The sequence below is a fragment of the Aricia agestis genome, chromosome 2 (genome assembly GCF_905147365.1).
Source record: "Aricia agestis chromosome 2, ilAriAges1.1, whole genome shotgun sequence".
NCBI classification, from domain to species: domain Eukaryota; kingdom Metazoa; phylum Arthropoda; class Insecta; order Lepidoptera; family Lycaenidae; genus Aricia; species Aricia agestis.
Window position 1 is genome coordinate 9,329,566 of NC_056407.1, and position 19,226 is coordinate 9,348,791.

The 19,226-nt window shown below is 32.5% G+C and overlaps 1 protein-coding gene across 1 annotated transcript in view; it reads right to left on the minus strand.

Moving 5' to 3' along the window:
- Window positions 1-18,900, minus strand: part of LOC121739675 (ATP-binding cassette sub-family G member 4-like) — a 41,722-nt gene extending 22,822 nt beyond the window's left edge. Inside the window, exons 1-2 of the mRNA XM_042132200.1 lie at window positions 18,597-18,900; window positions 4,380-4,497 (exon numbers count right to left, since the gene is read on the minus strand). Coding sequence (XP_041988134.1) covers window positions 4,380-4,497; window positions 18,597-18,726 — 248 coding nt within the window. The 5' untranslated portion in view covers window positions 18,727-18,900. The remainder of the gene's footprint in view (window positions 1-4,379; window positions 4,498-18,596) is intronic.
- Between the last annotated feature and the right edge of the window lie 326 nt (window positions 18,901-19,226).

Here is a 19,226-nt window from a genome sequence, read left to right on the forward strand (position 1 = left end):
ATCATACAGACCAAGTCCCGAAAGCTGGCAATCCATGACAGCGTTCCTCATGCAGTTGTAGCCATATCCCGGCACACTAACACCTGTGTCTATTACACTGACACTGATGGAGACGCTGTGGCAAGCTTCATAAAAAGAGCCACGGAGGTGTCAACCGAACACATAAGAGATTATAATATAAAAATGGCTATAAAAGACAGGAACGATAAAGTCCTAAGCCACGTGGCGGGTAGATTCGACACAGAACGATGTCTTTTTAACAACCTAGAAACTCCACCCAGCTTGAGTGACCCCTCTCCACCAAGCCAATGTCACAACATCTAAAGGCAAAGGGTGGAGCAGCATAAAATCTAAGGAAATCGGAAAATGTCGGATCTACTGGCCGCCACACCGACTGGGACCTCACCGTTCAAAACATTAATATTATTATTATGCAATTTATAAAACAATAAATGTATATATTTATTTATTATATGTATAACATATTATACTCTATTCTATTAAATATACATATACACATATATATATATATAAAAAAAAAAAAAAAAAAAAAAAAAAAGTGTCCATGGCGTGATGGACCACAATTAATTAAAATTCATAATATTATTTCAATTATCCTTGGTGCGAAAAATCTAAATAATAAAATAACAAAAAAAGGATATGGACGAACAGTCTATAGACGGCCCCAATTTTATAATGAAAAAAAAAAAAAAACCCCGAGGGGTTAAAATAGGGGATGAAAGTTTGTATATGATAATACTTCTGAACGCGAGCAAAGCCGCGGGCAAAAGCTCGTTTAAATAAGACTACTTTCTAGGAAGGAAAGTAATATTACTTTCCCTATACCTAATCAGACTAAAACTTAGCATAAAGACAGATATAAAACACTTTTTAAGAGTGTAATGTAGAGTGTAGCTTGAGGTTGAACTGTTGTTAAGATTTTTTTTAAATTAAATCTCCTCGGTTGACTACTGTAGGGATATAAGATTTCTTTTTGTGTGTGATGATACATTTCAAATGTAATAAGCTAAGTTATAGAAAGTAGCTAGTTAGAATGACATTGTAATACATTATTATGTAGTAGCATAAATACAAGCAATTTTATGATCTTCCTAATTATACGTCGAAAACCACAGTTTTCTTTTTACACATTATACAAAGCCGTAAATTGTTATTGCAAGGAAAATACCTAAATAACTTAAGGCTAGGTTATTCCAAATTCACGTTTCTAGAATGAGTAATTTTTAAAGAAAGCGTCATTAAAAAAAACTAAAAAATATGTACATGTATAGATACATCTTTTAAGAGGATTCCACACCGCCATTTTTTCCATACAAACGTTGTCCCCTGTTTCCTCCCTGGATAATGCTAGTAGAGTTATAATTTTTTTCCTGAATATCTACGGCCACTAATACAATGTTCCTATGTTTTCTTTTTTTTCATTATTTAATTATTAAATAAGATATGAACGTTCAAAAACCCAAAAAAATGGCCAGATTTTCCACTGTGTTCAAACGTTCAGAAAACAGATTTGGATAGATTATACAAAAAAAGCAAAACATAGGAACACAGCTCCAGCCTTTTTTTAATCTTTAATGAAAAAATTACTTAAATCGGTTAAGTTTTGGAGAAGGAATCAGGGGACAACGAATCGTTGATTTTCTGGATTTTCTGCAGTTGTCTCTATCGCGTTCTGCGGTATAGGCTTGAGGTAAGGGAGACAGCTATAGATATTACATGTACTTTTTTTTTCATTTCTCTAGCCGCTGTGGTATCCTCTTAACTAGTGACTTTTATGGTTAGAAACACAATACAGATAATTTTACTCGATAAAAAAAAATCCGAAACAACCTCGATTTTAAAAACATTTTGAGTTTTATAGGACTTACAGGGACTCAATCAAAAAATAATTTGGATAGTTCGATTACTATTAAAATTTTACAGGGAAATGTACGGATACATGTTTAGTTATACTATTTTTTATCTAAGTAAAAAGGTTTTTTCTCCTATTTCGCCCTATCATGGACGCGGCGAGCGTCGTAACCGTCACTGTACAAGGCGCGCTGATATGAATGTTATTTTAATGTCATTTACGTCGATATTCGCACTGACAGACATCGACCTGCTAATTTAGGAATAACCTCCCCTTAATATATAATATGTATATATATAATATATAATATATAGGCATATTTTGTATCTGTATAATGTAGCCTAGCATATTTAAAGCGATTGGTGGTGCAAATATAGCTTACTAGACTACTACTTACTAGCCCGAGACTCCGGGATTAATTCGATTCTCTCGCGAGAATAATATATTTTTCCTGTATGAAAGTATTCTATGTGTTATCCCGGGACCCAGGAAGTGGGTTCAAAAGCTATGATACAACCACATACAACAGTCAGATATATTATTATGTAGATAGCGTAAGTATCTCCATACCAAATTTTAGCAAAATCGATTCAGCGGGTTACGCGTGAAGAGGTAGCAGACAGACAGACACTTTCGAATTTATAATATTAGTATAGATATTAGCACTGCTCAATATTTGTAGCACAAATGTTTTTTTTGTTTACAATTTTAGAAGTGCCGATGCCGATTCTACTCATTTGGATTAGTTTGCTATAGCATCGTAAAAATAACCTTATGACTACAGTTAAAAGCTACAGTTTTGCCATACATCAACTCGAAGTCTATAATACTGTCCTCTCTAAATACCAAGGGCCTCCAGCAGGAACACAACTGCAAACTTTAGTTTAAACATTTTATTTTACAGTATTCAGTTTACATCCTTTAAGATATAGAGCAATAAATAACTTGTCTTAAGAGTTAGTCATGGTTCGTATTAAATCATAGATTGCTACCCATTATCATAACTCTGCGGTCAGCGATGAAATGCATTTTTTATGACATGAAAATACCTAAAGACGTTGTTGTACAATTATTTCCGCGTGTTTTTCATTATGATTTCTAAGTATCTGGGAAATCGTGCATTACTTGGAGCTTAAAAAAAAATTAAAAAATGAATAAAACGCACGTTTTTATGGGGGATATGACGCACATAATGGGGATTGTCCATTTTTTTTTAATTTTGCTCATTACAAAAACATTTCGAGGAATAAGGTCAGTGATTGTTTTTCTGTATATAAAAGAAAAAAATACCCATTAGTTACTTATATTTTTGGACAAATAAGTTTAACCTTTGTTTGACCTTCAATGGCGTTAAATTAGCAATAAATTCGACCAACATTACGTTTCGAACTTTTGGTAAGCTTCTCGTATCAGCTTCCACATAATGACAACTTGCATTTGACGAACCAGCCATTATAAATAAGATTGAAAGGAAATTTAAAACATATGCAGAGGTCAATTGGCGGCCGATGATGACGTCAGAGCGAAACTTTAAAAATTTATTGAGATAAAACTAGCCAATGAATTTCAAAATTATTTAATTTATATTCTTAAAATACCCTATTTTAACGAAAAAAAATATAAAAAGTACATGTGATTTTTTTTTGACAATGCCCATTGTATATATTAAGAGGGCGACTAACCCCAAAAATCAAACATCGTCCTTCTCTCTTCACACTCACGCCCGTCTTTCATATGCAAGGTTTGGTACTACTAATATATATTCTGTGGCAAGGTGAAAAAAAACGACGCGGATTCATCGCCAAATTAGTTTTTTCTCAATTACTCGATAAATATACAACATTTAAAAAATCCGCTAGGTCGATCTCTCAATGATAGAATTTTATACAATATAAAATATTAACTTAGTTCAATGCACGGTTATGGCAATAAATGAATAATTCGTTAAAATTAGATGCATCTTTGTGATTTTTTTCTATCGAGAAAAATTTAAGATACCGTGTTTTTGCTCAGATCGAATTCTCGGAAATATAATGTAGTATCTAATTTTAGAAAATAAAACAATTCGGAGCTTGTTTTCAAGTATAAAAATGAATTATAAAATCGACACTTTAGGGTTACTCGTTCCCTTAAGTACAATTTTATAAAGTCACAAGTATAATAATAGGCTATATGGCTGTTGTTAAGAAAGTAATTTCAATATAGTATATACATAATATACATATTCATGACTGTTTCGTTGTATACCCGACTGAATCGAAGATTAAGAGATAATATTTATTTATATATCTAACAATTTATATGATAATTTATTAAGGTTTAGAATGTCTGATAATAATATTTACACCACCACTCCTACATAATTAATTCTCCCGTCAAAAAGCTTTTGGTTATAGACGTTACTTAATTTTAAACAGTACACTATAAAAATATGCAATATTAAGGTATGATACATATTGTACCATCGTTATTGCTCGGTTCTTACCGAGGTTGAAATTATACTAACGTGTATCCAGCGAGGATGTCCAGCAGCGAGCTCTTCCCCGCGCCGGACTGCCCCATGAGCACGCTGAGCTCGCCCGCACTGAACTGGCCGTTCACCCCATCCAGTATTACTTTTGGCTCTGCAAATAAAAAAAAACTTGCTAATTTTTTTTTCAGTCTTTCCTTTATGAACCCATCTACGTTCGTAGCTCGTAGGCCGTTACGACGTAGCGGATATCTACGATTTTTGTACTAAACTGTATAATACTATATTTTATTAAAATATTATATTTAGAATGTCTACTTATTTATATTCGGTTACTAAAGTTCACGTTACGATACGAAATTAGCCACGGATTGTAGTATTGAATAATTTTCGCATTTTATAAAATATATAAGGTGTCACAAAACTAAATAATAATACTTTAGGATGTGCAATGAGTCTCATGTATAGAGTTTACTGTAAAAGTAGCAGCGCTGAAAGAATAACTTTTTTTAGCTTTTGTATGGGGGAATTCATGACGCTCGGGCGAACTCTATACAAGGGATATAATATACATACTAAAGTATGTATATGTCCCTTATATAGTTTTGTTACACCCTGTATGTACTTAAACTACGTCATTGTTTTTTTTTTATTTTATACAATTTTGATTCGGTCCAATAATAAAATCCAAGCAAGTTTTTGCTCATCACTTTTATAAAAATACAAAAAATTTGCATATACTTAATTAAAATATTGTGACGAGGAAAATAATATTATTATCTTAAGTGCACCCACACTTAATGAACTTACAATACCTAACGAGTTGTTAATTGTACTAGAGATCGCCCAATGGTCGAAATTCGACCTTAGTTTTAAAGACATTAGAACTAGGTACTACCTATATTTTGTAAAAAATAATATTGACTAATGCCTCTGGGACTTAGCTGATCTCAGAGTGGCCGTGTAACGGCCGTTCCCAATATTTGATCTATCTCTGGTTTTGCCCTACTAGAGATAGGAATAGCTCACAATTGACATAAAGTATATGTCTCTAATGTCTAATGTGAGCTATTCCTATCTTTAGTAGGGCCAAACCAGAGATAGATCAAATATTGGGAACCGCCGTAAGCATTGTCTAATATTATCTCAATAAAAAAACTATAATCCATTTTCAAATTGTCAACTTGTTGTCAACAGACTTCAACCATAAATAAAAGAGTGTAACTCGTATGTATAGGCTTGTCACTCAAAAATCTGTCATTTCTCATGTGTGTGTGTTGTAGTGTGTGTGATGTTTTATTTGTTAAAAAAATGTATGATTAAAGCATAATTTCAAAATAATATTAGCTCGATGCGCTCCTTCACCATATCCTACTAATATTATAAAGGCGAAAGTTTGTTTGGATGTATGGATATATGGATGTGTGGATGTATGGATGTGTGGATGTATGGATGTTTGTTACTCTTTCACGCAAAAACTACTGAACGGATTTTAATGAAACTTTACAATAATATAGCTCATACATCAGAATAACACATAGGCTACAATTTTAACCGACTTTCAAAATGGGGGAGGTGTTATGTTCGTTTTCTTATATCCAACGATTACTCCGCCGTTTGTAAACCGATTTTCAAAATGTTTCTTTTGGTATATAGGGTATCATCCCAATTTGGTATTATATTCACAAAAGTGGTGATCTGATGAAGGATCCATAAGTAATCGAGGGAACTCCTCAAAACTTATAGGGAAACATGAGGTGACTTCGGTTTCGTGAGAAGTACTCTAAGCATATGCTACCAACAAGTTAGATTTTGCACCGAGATATACCTGGTATACCGTGATTTGGAAGGTGCTGAGAGAACTCCTGATTCTTTAAATATACAAGTTTGGGAGTTTCGGCGTTGTTTTAAGAACAGAAAGCATATGCTACTATGCAAATTACATTCATCATCATCATCATCATCATCACTACCATATTATACCATTTCATAGTCTTTTAGATCGAGACTCGAGTTTGTCAAGCGATAATTTAAAGAGATCTATACCTACCTAATATTATAAACCTGAAGAGTATATTTGCTTGAACGCGTCAATCTCAGTAACTACAGGTCCGATTTAAAAACTTATCTCAGTGTTAGATAGATCATTTATCGAGTAAGACTATATATACTAGGTTATAACTTATATTATACTGTCACGCTAAGACTAATACGACCGAAGAAACTCAGGAAAATGTGGGAAAAACGGGGGAAATATTTTTTATGGGAAAATGTACGGTTTTTGTAAAATTCCTAATTTACGCGGGCGAAGCCGCGCGGGACATCTAGTAAACTATAACTGTGAAAAATTTCATGCACCTACGTTTCCCCATTTTTCGTAAAAAGGGTTACAAAGTTTTTCGTTCGCGTATTAATATTATGATTTTATTGTAGGTGTTTAAGTACCTACATAAAATGTTTTTATACAGCACACTCATATTAACTTACATTGCTTCCATAGAGTTTTCTTCGAACGGGAATCAGGATGCCTATTAAAGTACTTACGAGTACTACGTTATTCGGTAAGGTTATGTCAAGTTCTGTTTCTTCTTTCCCTCAGCTGGGTTTGACATAACGTGACCAAATCACGTAGATCTGCGATCTGAATGAAAACACAAATGAATATATCTACGTAACAGTTGCGTAGATATGGTGAACTATTTATAAATACGCATATTACTCTTATTTACAGATGCGCAATGCGGTTTACAAGTTCAAACTTAGTTCACACATACAATTATTACGTATTATATTGTGCATTAACAAACAGTTAATATTTACACAATTTAATTCATGCGTAACTTAAATAGGTCGCGTTATTTTATTAGTAGCGTAATTTTGAGTAAATTAAACATACTTGATGTAATAAAATATGTTTTTGGCTACGCCCGTGCTCTTTTCTCTTTCAATTTATTTCTTTTAAAACGCTGAATTGTCATGAGATTTGGGTAAAGAAATGCTTTGAGTCTCGTAAAAAGACAAAGGATAGTATTTATCCCAAAAAAATGTATGATTCGTGATAATGAATTTCGGCGCCATGAAATTGCCCACTACATGGTCACTTTTAATTATTTCTCATACAACTTACAAGGTTTAAGTTTAATCAGAAATCTTAAATGTTTATTTTTATACACTCACTAGGACTAAGACGTATGACACACTTACGTGTATTTTAAATTAATGTTAATTGTTAACAAATTTTAGTAGTTAATCGTTGACACTTGACAGTATTTAATAGGTACTATCAATTATGTTACTCAAATTAATTACGATTTACGGCTAATAGTCTTGCAGGTGTTAACCAATTTTTTTAAGATTTTATGTTAATAAGGTACTTAATTATTAAATTAACAGGTGGTTCACGATATAAAAATATACTGATGTATAAGTATTTGTCATCTTATATCGCGATCGTGTGGACATATTATTTTGTGTATGGCTTAAGCTCTTTGTGGCAAACAAAAGTAGCTAATTAGATATCAAAATCATAAATGTTTTCACAGCAAGAGTAAGAAAACCTAAGTCTACAGAATATTGATCGCTTGCAGTGTGGTGCTTACAAGAGTGTAAGCCGTTAGTGTAAGTTAAAGTTATCCAACATCAGCCGATTTGAGATAAGTAAGAAATATTTTATCAAAATAAAAATTAAATGATAACATAATACACAAATCGTCAGATCAGTCAGACGGTGACGATAACTCTCTAATAATAATGTAGAAATCTGTTATACCTTATCATATTATGTTTATACCTTATCATTTATCAACATTAATTCCCTAATCCCCTACTGAGCAATCACATGTTTAAAGTAAAGTTGGGCCTACTTGCGCCAGTCGTTTGTCATATCTAAAAGCCTTGCTTTTCATAGTCATAATTAAAGTTACGAGGGGACAGATAAACATTCATACCTACATACATAGATACATACAGGTCAAAATCATAACCCTCCTTTTTGCTTCGCCGTAGTCGGGTAAAAACAGGAGGATGATGAGTGAATTTTTTGTGATTTATATGGGTAGGTAAACGCACCAGCGAGATTGCCCATAAATACAAGAAAAAACCCTTTTTCAGCACTGCTACTTTCACATTAAACACTGTACAAGGGACACATTACACACCTTAAAGTATTTTCACTTAGTTTTGTTACACCAAGTGTAACTATGGATTTTAAATAAAAAAATATATTAATAGAGCATTCAATCACGCGGACAAAGCTGCAGGTAAATCTAAATCTAAAAACATTATATATTTTGTGATAATACTATAAAGTATCAAGAAAAACTAAAAAACTCTTGCTGTCGCTTAAATTTTGGCGCTGCCTAAATTAAATTATATAATATGATATTGAATGTACCGTAACTTCTTGGTGGAAATTCATGTTTCACAGTAATAACTTACACTTTTCATGCACTTTTTCCACTTTTATTAATTTATTTTATTACAATTATATTTCACACGACCGGTTTCGATAAAATCATCATCAGGTGTAGTGCAATTTTTAAAAAAATTAAAGTTACCTGCACTACACCTGATGATGATTTTATAGAAAACGGGCGTGTGAAACATAATTGTAATAAAATAAATTAATAAAAGTGGAAAAAGTGCATGAAAAGTGTATGTTATTACTGTAAATTAAATTACATCTCCGTCAGCTATCCATATTTTACCATAGCGACTTTTTCAACTCAATAATATGCCAAATATTACGCCTAGTAACAGAGTCCTTTACAAATCTTATTAAACCTTTTGTGAGTCATAAGTAGCAAGTCTGCTGCTAGTTACATAAAGGATCTCTTATCCTCATTGTGGACGCTATTGACTGGCTCCTGATAACTTCATTGCTAAGTTCCGGTGGACGTCTCGCGTACAGGGTCATTGTGTGGCGTGGGGTTTCCTAATAAGTTTTAGGGTTCCGTAGTAAATTGTTACTGTCAACAGTGTAACCACTCTAGCAGTCTTTGGAAAATAACGATTTCTGTGCTTTACCGCTGAAGTGTTTCATTTCTTTTGTAAAATGCTAGGAGAAGGATTTAGAGATCAAATACTAAATAGTTATAGCTGTAGTTATAGTACATTCGTAATTATTATTAAAAATAATTATTATTTGTAAAATAAAATTGTCTATAAAGCCTTAAGTCTAATAATTATCTATAATTTGGTGGGAAACATTTGGCTAACCTGTTAAATTATTCTCTTGCTTATATAATGTGGTACTAAAATTTATACGAACACGTTGGAACGTCGTTGAATGTTTTAAAGTTTAAACGAGCAATTGCAAATGTAACTGAAGGTCGGAAGTTACGTTTACTTGTATACTGTGCTCGCCGCAGCGACCGCAAGATCAAACGCTACCTGACTCATGCACTAACTAGATTGACTACTACAAGAGTAATAGCCAGTACCTTCGATTTTTTTTATAAAATCAGGGGGCAAACGAGCAAACGGGTCATCTCATGGATGACCTGATGGAAATCAACTACCGTCGCCCATGGACACTCCCAACATCAGAAGGAATACGATTTCTTCTTGAAGGTTTGCAGGTCGTACTGATCCCGAAATACTTACTGCTGGCGTCAGTTTGTTCCAGAGTTTCGTCATAAACGGACTGTGGAAGACTGCTACTCATCAAGGTGTTGAGGATGGTATAATATCGGTAAAGGTACCATAGCAAAGGAGGGGAAGTAAGTTATCTTCATACAAAGGCACCGCGCTCGGCTTGTTGCACAAAATTTCATGAGAATCGGTCAAGCCGCTCCGGCTTGACCGATTCTCATTAAATTTTGTGAGCATATTGAGTAGGTCTGAGAATCGGCTACTGGGTACTTTTAGGGTTCCGTACCTCAAAAGGAAAAAACGGAACCCTTATAGGATCACTTTGTTGTCCGTCTGTCCGTCCGTCCGTCTGTCAAGACCCTTTTTCTCAGGAACGCGTGGAGGTATGAAGCTGAAATTTATATCAATTACTCAGGTCTACTGTCCCTTGAAGCTGTGAAAAAATCAAACTTCTAAGCCAACGCAATCAAAAGATACAGCCGTTTATGCCGCAAATTTTCGACACTTGCAAGGGAATCAAAACCTACAGGGTGCTTCCCGTGAACTCAGAATCTTGAAATTTGGTACGAAGCAACGTCTTATAGCATAGATAAAGGAAAAATTACGAAAACCATAAATTTTTAGTTACATCACATAATATATTTTTTTTTAATAATTTTAAACTTACTACCCATTTCCTCATAAACGCGTAGAGGTATTAAATTGAAATTCATACCAAATACTCAGGTCTATAATACCTTTAAGCTGTAACAAAATCAAACTTCTATGTCAACGCAATCAAAAGAAACAGCAATTTAAGCTGCATATTTTGAAACTCGCAAGTACTCGCAAGGGAATCAAAACCTAAAGGGTACTTCCAGTCGACCTAGAATCTTGAAATTTGGCATGAAGCAACGTTTTATAGCACACATAAAGGAAAAATTCCGAAAACCTTAAATTTTTAGTTACATTACAAAATATATATTTTTTAATAAATATAAACTTATTACTTTTTTCCTCATGAACGCGTAGAGCTATCAAGTTGAAATTCATATCAAATACTTAGATCTAATTGCCTTTAACCCGTGAAAAAAAAAATTTGTACGGAACCCTCGGTGCGCGAGTCCGACTCGCACTTGGCCGGTTTTTTTATATTGATAAGTGCATTTGTTGAATAAATAATAGTAAATTATTACAACTCGAGACGACGGCGACCATTGTTTGTGCGACGGGACAGGACGGGACGCACAGTGTGATAAAAACCTCGATTTTGTTTCACAACGTTTTTCTTTCAAAATACTATAGTTGATAGCTATATAAACATTAGAGTAAAACTCCGAGATCGATATTCTTTGTAGTTATTTTTTTAAAGAGTGTCAAAGTTGGCGTTTTTCCGGGTCAAAAATTTGCATAAAAATTAATTAAAAAAAAACTAATCAAGTAACATTAATTTTGTTTATACCAATTGAACAAGCACTTAATACTTTACTTTTTCTCCGAATTTGGTTAACCTACTGTGATCAAGTAGGGAGATATTTATTTATTTAGTAATTTTAGTTTTTTATTCGTTATTTCGCGATTAGATCGAATTAGAAAAAGTTTTAAGCATGAAATGATAGTGTGAGTAATCCTTTATCAATGTTATCAAAAATCACACTCTAATAACCTCTGTGTCAGAATTTATATCGTATTTAAATTTTTTTTAATAAAAATTCGGATTTTTTGTACCTAAGGTTGTCACTAAAGGTCTCTTGTTTGATTTATCCGGTTGATACGCAAATTCGCAATCGATATACTATACAAAAAATATCAGGATCACGTTTAGGTAGGTCTAATAATAAAAAATCTAAAAAGTGAAAAAATATGACGTAAATTAATGATTTTATATGCTCAAACAGTATCTAATCAGTAATCACCTTCTGATGTAGTCGGGGAAAATAAAATATCAACTTTAGTGACAACCCTAGGTATAAAAAAATCCGAATTTTTATAAAAAAAAATTGAATTGGATATTACTTCTGACACAGAGGTTATTAGAGTGTGATTTTTGATAACATTGATAAAGGATTACTCACACTATCATTTCATGCTTAAAACTTTTTCTAATTCGATCTAATCGCGAAAAAACAAACAAAAAACTAAAATTACTAAATAAATAAATATCTGCCTACTTGATCACAGTAGGTTAACCAAATTCGGAGAAAAAGTAAAGTATTAAGTGCTTGTTTAATTGGTATAAACAAAATTAATGTTACTTGATTAGTTTTTTTTCTATTAATTTTTATGCAAATTTTTTACCCGGATAAACGCCAACTTTGACACTCTTTAAAAAAATAACTACAAAGAATATCGATCTCGGAGTTTTACTCTAATGTTTATATAGCTATCAACTATAGTATTTTGAAAGAAAAACGTTGTGAAACAAAATCGAGGTTTTTATCACACTGTGGGACGTTACCATGGTAAAATACTTATTTAGCCACTTCAATAAAATAATATTATGCTCGAAATACTTTATATTGTTATAGCAAAGCAACGTTTGCCGGGACAGCTAGTTATTAATAAAATTATAAAAAAATAAAAAAAACTAATGGGGGCTCCCATACAAAAAAACATATTTTAAGCCAATTAATTTTTCTCTATAACGGTACGGAACCCTTCGTGACTAGTCCAACTAGCACTTGGACAATTTTTTATAAAAACAGAATAGTCATAATATTTTAAAGTTATCTTTACTTACCCGAGTATTTTAAATGTAGATTTGAAAATCTCTGGTATTTCTGCATACATTGCCTATCTGTATAATTATCATGGCCCATGGGACGAAATGTGTTTAAATATATCTATTAATTTAATTAAGCTTTTTGTTTAAAATACAATTAATTTTTGAAACCAGTTAATATAAGAACCTGTCCTATTTAAATGATAATTAAGATATTTTGTTAAGAGGCTTCTGAGTTTTAGGCATCACATAAGCACTATATAAAATTCATTATTCTATACTTTTTTGTTTTTCTTGAAATTACGAATGTTACCGTTGGCTTTAAATAGCTAAATTTTTGAAAAAAAAAATACTTCAAAGGGGAAAAAATGCCAACAAGCACTACACAAGAATAATATTTTCTTACGTTTGTGTACTTGCTTATATCTATACTTTTTAATATTATAAAGCGGAAGAGTTTGTTTGTTTGAACGCGCCAATCTCAGGAACTACTGGTCCGATTTGAAAAATTCTTTCAGTGTTAGATAGTCGATTTATCGAGGAAGACTATAGGCTATATTTTATCGCGGTAAGACTAATAGGAGCGAAGAAATAGAGGAAAATGTGGAAAAAACGGGAGGAAATTATTTGAAAGGGCATATTTGAACGCGCCAATCTCAGGAACTACTGGTCCGATTTGAAAAATTCTTTCAATGTTAGATAGCCCAGTTATTAAGGAAGGCTATAAGTTATATTTTATTACGCTAAGACTAATAGGAGCGGAGAAATAGAGGAAAATGTGGAAAAAACGAAGGAAATTATTTGAAAGGACTTATCTCACGAACTACTAGAGCATTTTTTCTGTTATTTGGATCAAATAAGAAGTAGAACACGTAAAGGATCATAGGCTTTTTTTGTGGGCTATTTTTCTGTGAAATATCTAATTTACGCGGGCGAAGCCGCGCGGAACGTCTAGTTGTAAAATACAATATTTTAAGTCCTTAATGTATCTTCATTATTCTATCGAGAAAAACAACCGTATATAACATGCAAGGTGTGAGGTGTGAGGTGTGAGGATAAAGTGTTTAGACACAGAAGGTTCTTTTGACACTACCGTCTGACCTAGAACTTCACCAGAATAATAAATATTATTTATTTGTTTGATTTTCCCCGTGATTTATCTAACTTAAATCTGGACCTATTGTCCGCAGTTTTGTTCGGGCAGAAGCGTTCGAATCATAAAGTTAATATACCTAGCGGAATAGAGCAACAATCTCGAGCTGTCAAACGTAACCGAAATTGGTTTTATTGGTATACACTTACACAAGCATGATTGAACATGAATTCTATGAGATTAAATTGTCAGCGTACGGCACGTGCCGACTGGACGTCAAAAAAAGAGTGCTGCTGTCATGTATCACACGTCTCTTTTCACCACGCAGTGTTACTGATAGTGACATCTCTCTTGCTCAGGCCTTTGTTTCTCTATTCCGCTACGTATATTAACTTTATGGTTCGAAAATGACTATCATTAGTTTCATTAGCCATGTGACATGATATTAAATTCGAATTTTGAAGTTAAGCTGTGAAGAATCAAGAACCTATATTATAATTTACAGCGATTAGACACACTGTAATGTTTATTTAGTAAATATATTACGTACATTGATTTGAAGAACAATACACATCATAAAATTATGAGTTTATTTACTGAGCAAGTCCGGAACTCGAAAACTAGAATGGTGCATTTTTGAATAAGCGCGTGCGTTTACTGTTTAGGGTTGCGCTAATACAGTATCGATACCAAATTATTTTATTATAGACATTCTAAAGTTTAAACGGTCAATATACATTAATTTTTTGGTGTGAATTTGATGACAGATACTCGTAAATAATGCACGTCAAGTAGTATTAGTGAAGACAAAAAATTGTATAATCTTTTAGCGTTTTATTCCTGACATCTTTCTTCTCAATGAATTTATCTGAGTTTCTTATATTTATAGTTTGTTGCTACGACGTCACAACTATTAACGTTAGCGTATCTTAAAAATTTTCGCTTAATAATATTCTAATTTATTAAAATTATTCTGATATAATCCATGTTGAAATAGTTCTATGATTCCAAGATCACCAAGAGTACAGTTTTTAACATTTTTTTATTAAAATACCATATAAAAAGTTTTAAAGATTAATTGTTAAATATTCACAATATTTTAAGTTTAAAATAAATTTTCTACCAATTTTTATCTGATTGCAATCTTGGCATTCATGGAAGTGCATAACTTTATTCAATATTTTTTGGGTTCCGTATTTTCTAATGTAATTGCCAACTAAAAATAAAGATTTTGTTTCTAGGAAGATATTATATTACGCTACGTCCACATATTTCAAGTATTTGATACAATTATTATGTACCTCTATTTCAGAGCCTCGGACCGGTACGTATGAAGATAGCTAGTTTAAAGATAACGACGGCATAAGACGACTAAAATATGCACCATCAATGACAAATTACCAAAATTTGCACTATCTCCTAAAAAGTTACATTATAATTATAATATATTATGTATTTGCATATGCAAATATGCAAATTTATATTATAATCCGATGCCTACTAAGGTGGGATTTCACCAAACACACAGAAAACTTAGTTTTATAAAACTTAGTTCCCATTGAACGCGTTCATGCGGCGACGTAAATCTCGTTCTGTTTCAAATGGATTTCACAATTTTTTTTTTATCACGATTAATTAATCTAAGTTCACGTGACGTCACGCGATTATTTTACATGTTTTCATCATTTTAAAGCCTTTTCACGTTAATTTAACTACAAAATAGCAAGAAACAATACATAAACTAACCAAACGCATGTGTCAAAACTGTCCTCTTGACATTTCTTTTGTCTATGGTTTTCGTTCCGCCACGACAGGGCTTGAACGGGTTTTATGACTTCGGGCGTTCAGAAGATAAAACTCGGATTTGCTGTGAACGCGTTCAGTTTATGTTGGTGAAATTCAATTCGATATTATAATCGCGTTTATACGTTTTGAACCGGTTCAGTGTGCATTGAACGCGTTCCATTTCTTTGGTGAAATTGCCCCTAACAAGCGTTCCTTTTACGATCGATGTTGAGGTTAGATACAGATAATATTTTACAATAATGCTATTAAACCAACATGTAAGTATTTTTTGCAAGTTATTGTATTGAATACCGTGGGAAAGACATTTTAGAATTATTTATATAAGATAATAATAATATAAGTACATAATAAATTATAAGTGATTTTTTTCAATTAATATTCTAAGCTACCCATCAATTTAAATATTCTTCTATGTCAATGAAACCATTAAAATATAATTAACAAAGTACACGCGGTAGGTATAATTATTGTGTTTATCTTTAATTATTTATTCTAATCAACATTATTACCAAAGATATAATATAAAAATAATTTTGATTAATTAGCTTAAGATAGTAATAATATTATGTACTTTTAACAGTTACGAAACTTATTTCTTTCAGACAAAGCTACACCTGGTTAAGTAAAAATCAATCCTAATAAATTAAACAATAATTATATACAACATTTTTTCAGTACTTAAAAAAATCCACAGCCGAACATATATAATCTCCTCGTTTTTTGGAAGTCGGATAAATCGGCCAAATGTGAGTTGGACTCGCGCACGAAGGGTTCCGACTTCCGTACCACTACAGATCAAAAATAGGCTTAAAAATTGTGTTGTTTGTATGGGAGCCCCCCTTAATTATTTAATTTATTTTAATTTTATTATTAAATTACAAGTACAATTGAGTATTTTGTGAACATTTAGAGTGCCTATGTGTGTACTCCATATAAAAAATAGCAAAAAATCACGTTCGTTGTATGGGAGCCCCCTTCAATATTTAATATACTATGTTTTTATTATGTATTTGCTGTTAAAGCGGCAACAGATATACACAATCTGTGAAAATTTCAGAAGTCTATACTCCACTCGGGCTAACTTGTCGCTAGCGGTCATTGACTCCCTGTCAAAAACTTGTCATTTTCCATATAAACCGCGATTGACAATGAAGTGTCAGATACTGTCAATCGTGGTTTTATATGGAAAATGACAAGTTTTTGACAGGGAGTCAATAACCGCTAGCGACAAGTTAGCCCGAGTGGAGTATAGCTATAGCGACTCTTGAGTTACAGCCTGGAGACAGACAGACAGTCGGACAGACGGACAGACATCGAAGTCTTAGTAATAGGGTACGCCATATATAGGTACCCTTTGGGTACGGAACTCTAAAAATAAAAATATTGTAACACCTTTTTGTACCATATTCTGAGCAAATAAATGAATTATGAATTACGAAAAAAAAGGTAAATGATAAAAAATAATTTTCATCTTAATAAAGGCCTTCACTAATGATGTTATGATTTCATGTTTTTTTTTAGTTTCCGGGATCTGGTACAAGTTTTTATTTAAAACAAGCTAAATTTTGATGGGAACTTATTAGCATACTTACTATTCTTGGTAGGTCATATGGAAAAATACAATTTATTCTGTATTAAAGTATAAGAATAACTGCTTTAATCGTTAATATTCGATACCATAATTATTATTATTATACCTTCCTAATTCATGTTAAGTATACTAAGTGAAATTCCCTAGTTATATTGTGATTTGTGAGCCATCTCCCTAACTCTGTAACTCTGTACCCCTTGTGAAACACAACATTGTTAAAAATTTGGAATACAAAATTAAGTATGTTACCTAAAAATAATAATTATTGTTTGGTGTTGTTAGTGTTTGGTATGGTATTTTACAAATATTTTTAAAAAGTATAATATCATTTAAATATTAAATTATCATTATTTATTAAGTATAATTAATATTTAAATAGCTACTTATGGTCAGGGAGCCCTAGAACAAATTTTTTTGTGATTAATACTAACAAGCAAATTTTTTGAGAGTAGCTACATTTTGATAAGACGAACAATATTTTTATTTTCGAAAAATCTTGAAACTGGTAGCTAACAGAGATAGACAGAATCTCATACTTTGACTTGATGGTCCTAAAATATGGGTTGTTTTATTTGTAGGACAAGGTTACTCTTAAATTATATAACTATCAACCTACCAATATACAAAAAATCAGCTGGTTAGGGTTCCGTTTTATGGTTCTGTAACCAACTAAACTTGGTTGACTACGGTACCCTAAAACGGAACCCTAACCAGCTGATTTTTTGTATATTGGTAGGTTAATAGTTATATAATTTAAGCCTGTTAGCTACCACTTTCGAGATTTTTCGAAAATAAAAATATTGTTCGTCTTATCAAAATGTAGCTACTCACAAAAAATTTGCTTGTAAGTAATCACAAAAATTTTTGTTCTAGGGCTCCCTCAGCATTAGTCCACTATTAACAACTATCAATCTCTTTTGTAGCAACTTTTAAAAATAAAACTTCGTAATCATTAACAAATATCGTGAAGGAATAATCGTAGTTACTACAACTCAAAGTTTTCAATTAATTTTAAAATCATGTTACTACTACAATAACATTTTTATGTTACTGATGTAGAAACATATTTCGTAACATTTTTTCTCGGCGACAACCAACATCCAAGTGCTAGAACTTGAATGTTTACCGAGCAAAGAAACTAGTTTATCCACATAATAACATTTGATTTTAAATTAAATGTTAATTGTGATGAGTTATCTTTAAATTATTTAAAAGTTTTATACTGTGGTTAGTAAGTATACTTTAGTCTCTACCGCATCTCTATTCTCTAGTGTTAAATAGTTATGTTGTTGCTTTATCACCAAGAGCTGTGTCGTTAGCATTGTATATTGTTCCACTGTTCCATAGATAACCAGATAAGTACATAAACGCACTGTCATTTGCTAATGATATATTTTATTCAAAAATAATAATTACTGAAGAGATAACTAGAGAGTGTAATGATTATGTGATCGCAGAGAGTTCACTCACCTTTTATAAATCCGCGCACTTTATAACATATGTTTTCGAAAGAAATGTTGAATGTATCCTCCACGAGAGACGTAGAGTTGGTCTCCTGGGAATCCGACTGCGTGTCGGGGATCGATATCGATGCGGCCATTGTGATCGATACAAATTACAAACACTGATTACTTCACCAAAACAAAGAGTTGCGTTGCCATCGCGTGACCAGTAGCACAAAGGGTCTGTGTATACACTGAACAAAGAGTTGGTGCACTAGTGCGGCGCGAGCCACCAGCCGCGCGAGCGAGTAACGGCAGACTAAGTAATAAAGAACCTAAGTGCGCGAGCGACTCCAGTGGTAGAGCGTAGGGCCGTTTCTACAATGTTGTTATCGATATTTTTTATCCCCAGCTAATGATGTCGTTTAAAGTGTGAAAAATAACATCGAATTAAAATGTTGTGGTAACGAGTGAATCCATATCATTATGTGCAGATATTTGTTAATGACTGCATTAAAAGAAACAATAAAATTAAAACCTAGGAAATCGTAATCAAACTGAAATAGACACCGAAAAGAAAGAAATGAAACTTATAACACCCCTCTTTTTATCGGGGGTTGAAAAAACAATGAAAACAACTCATGCAAAATCAAGCTCA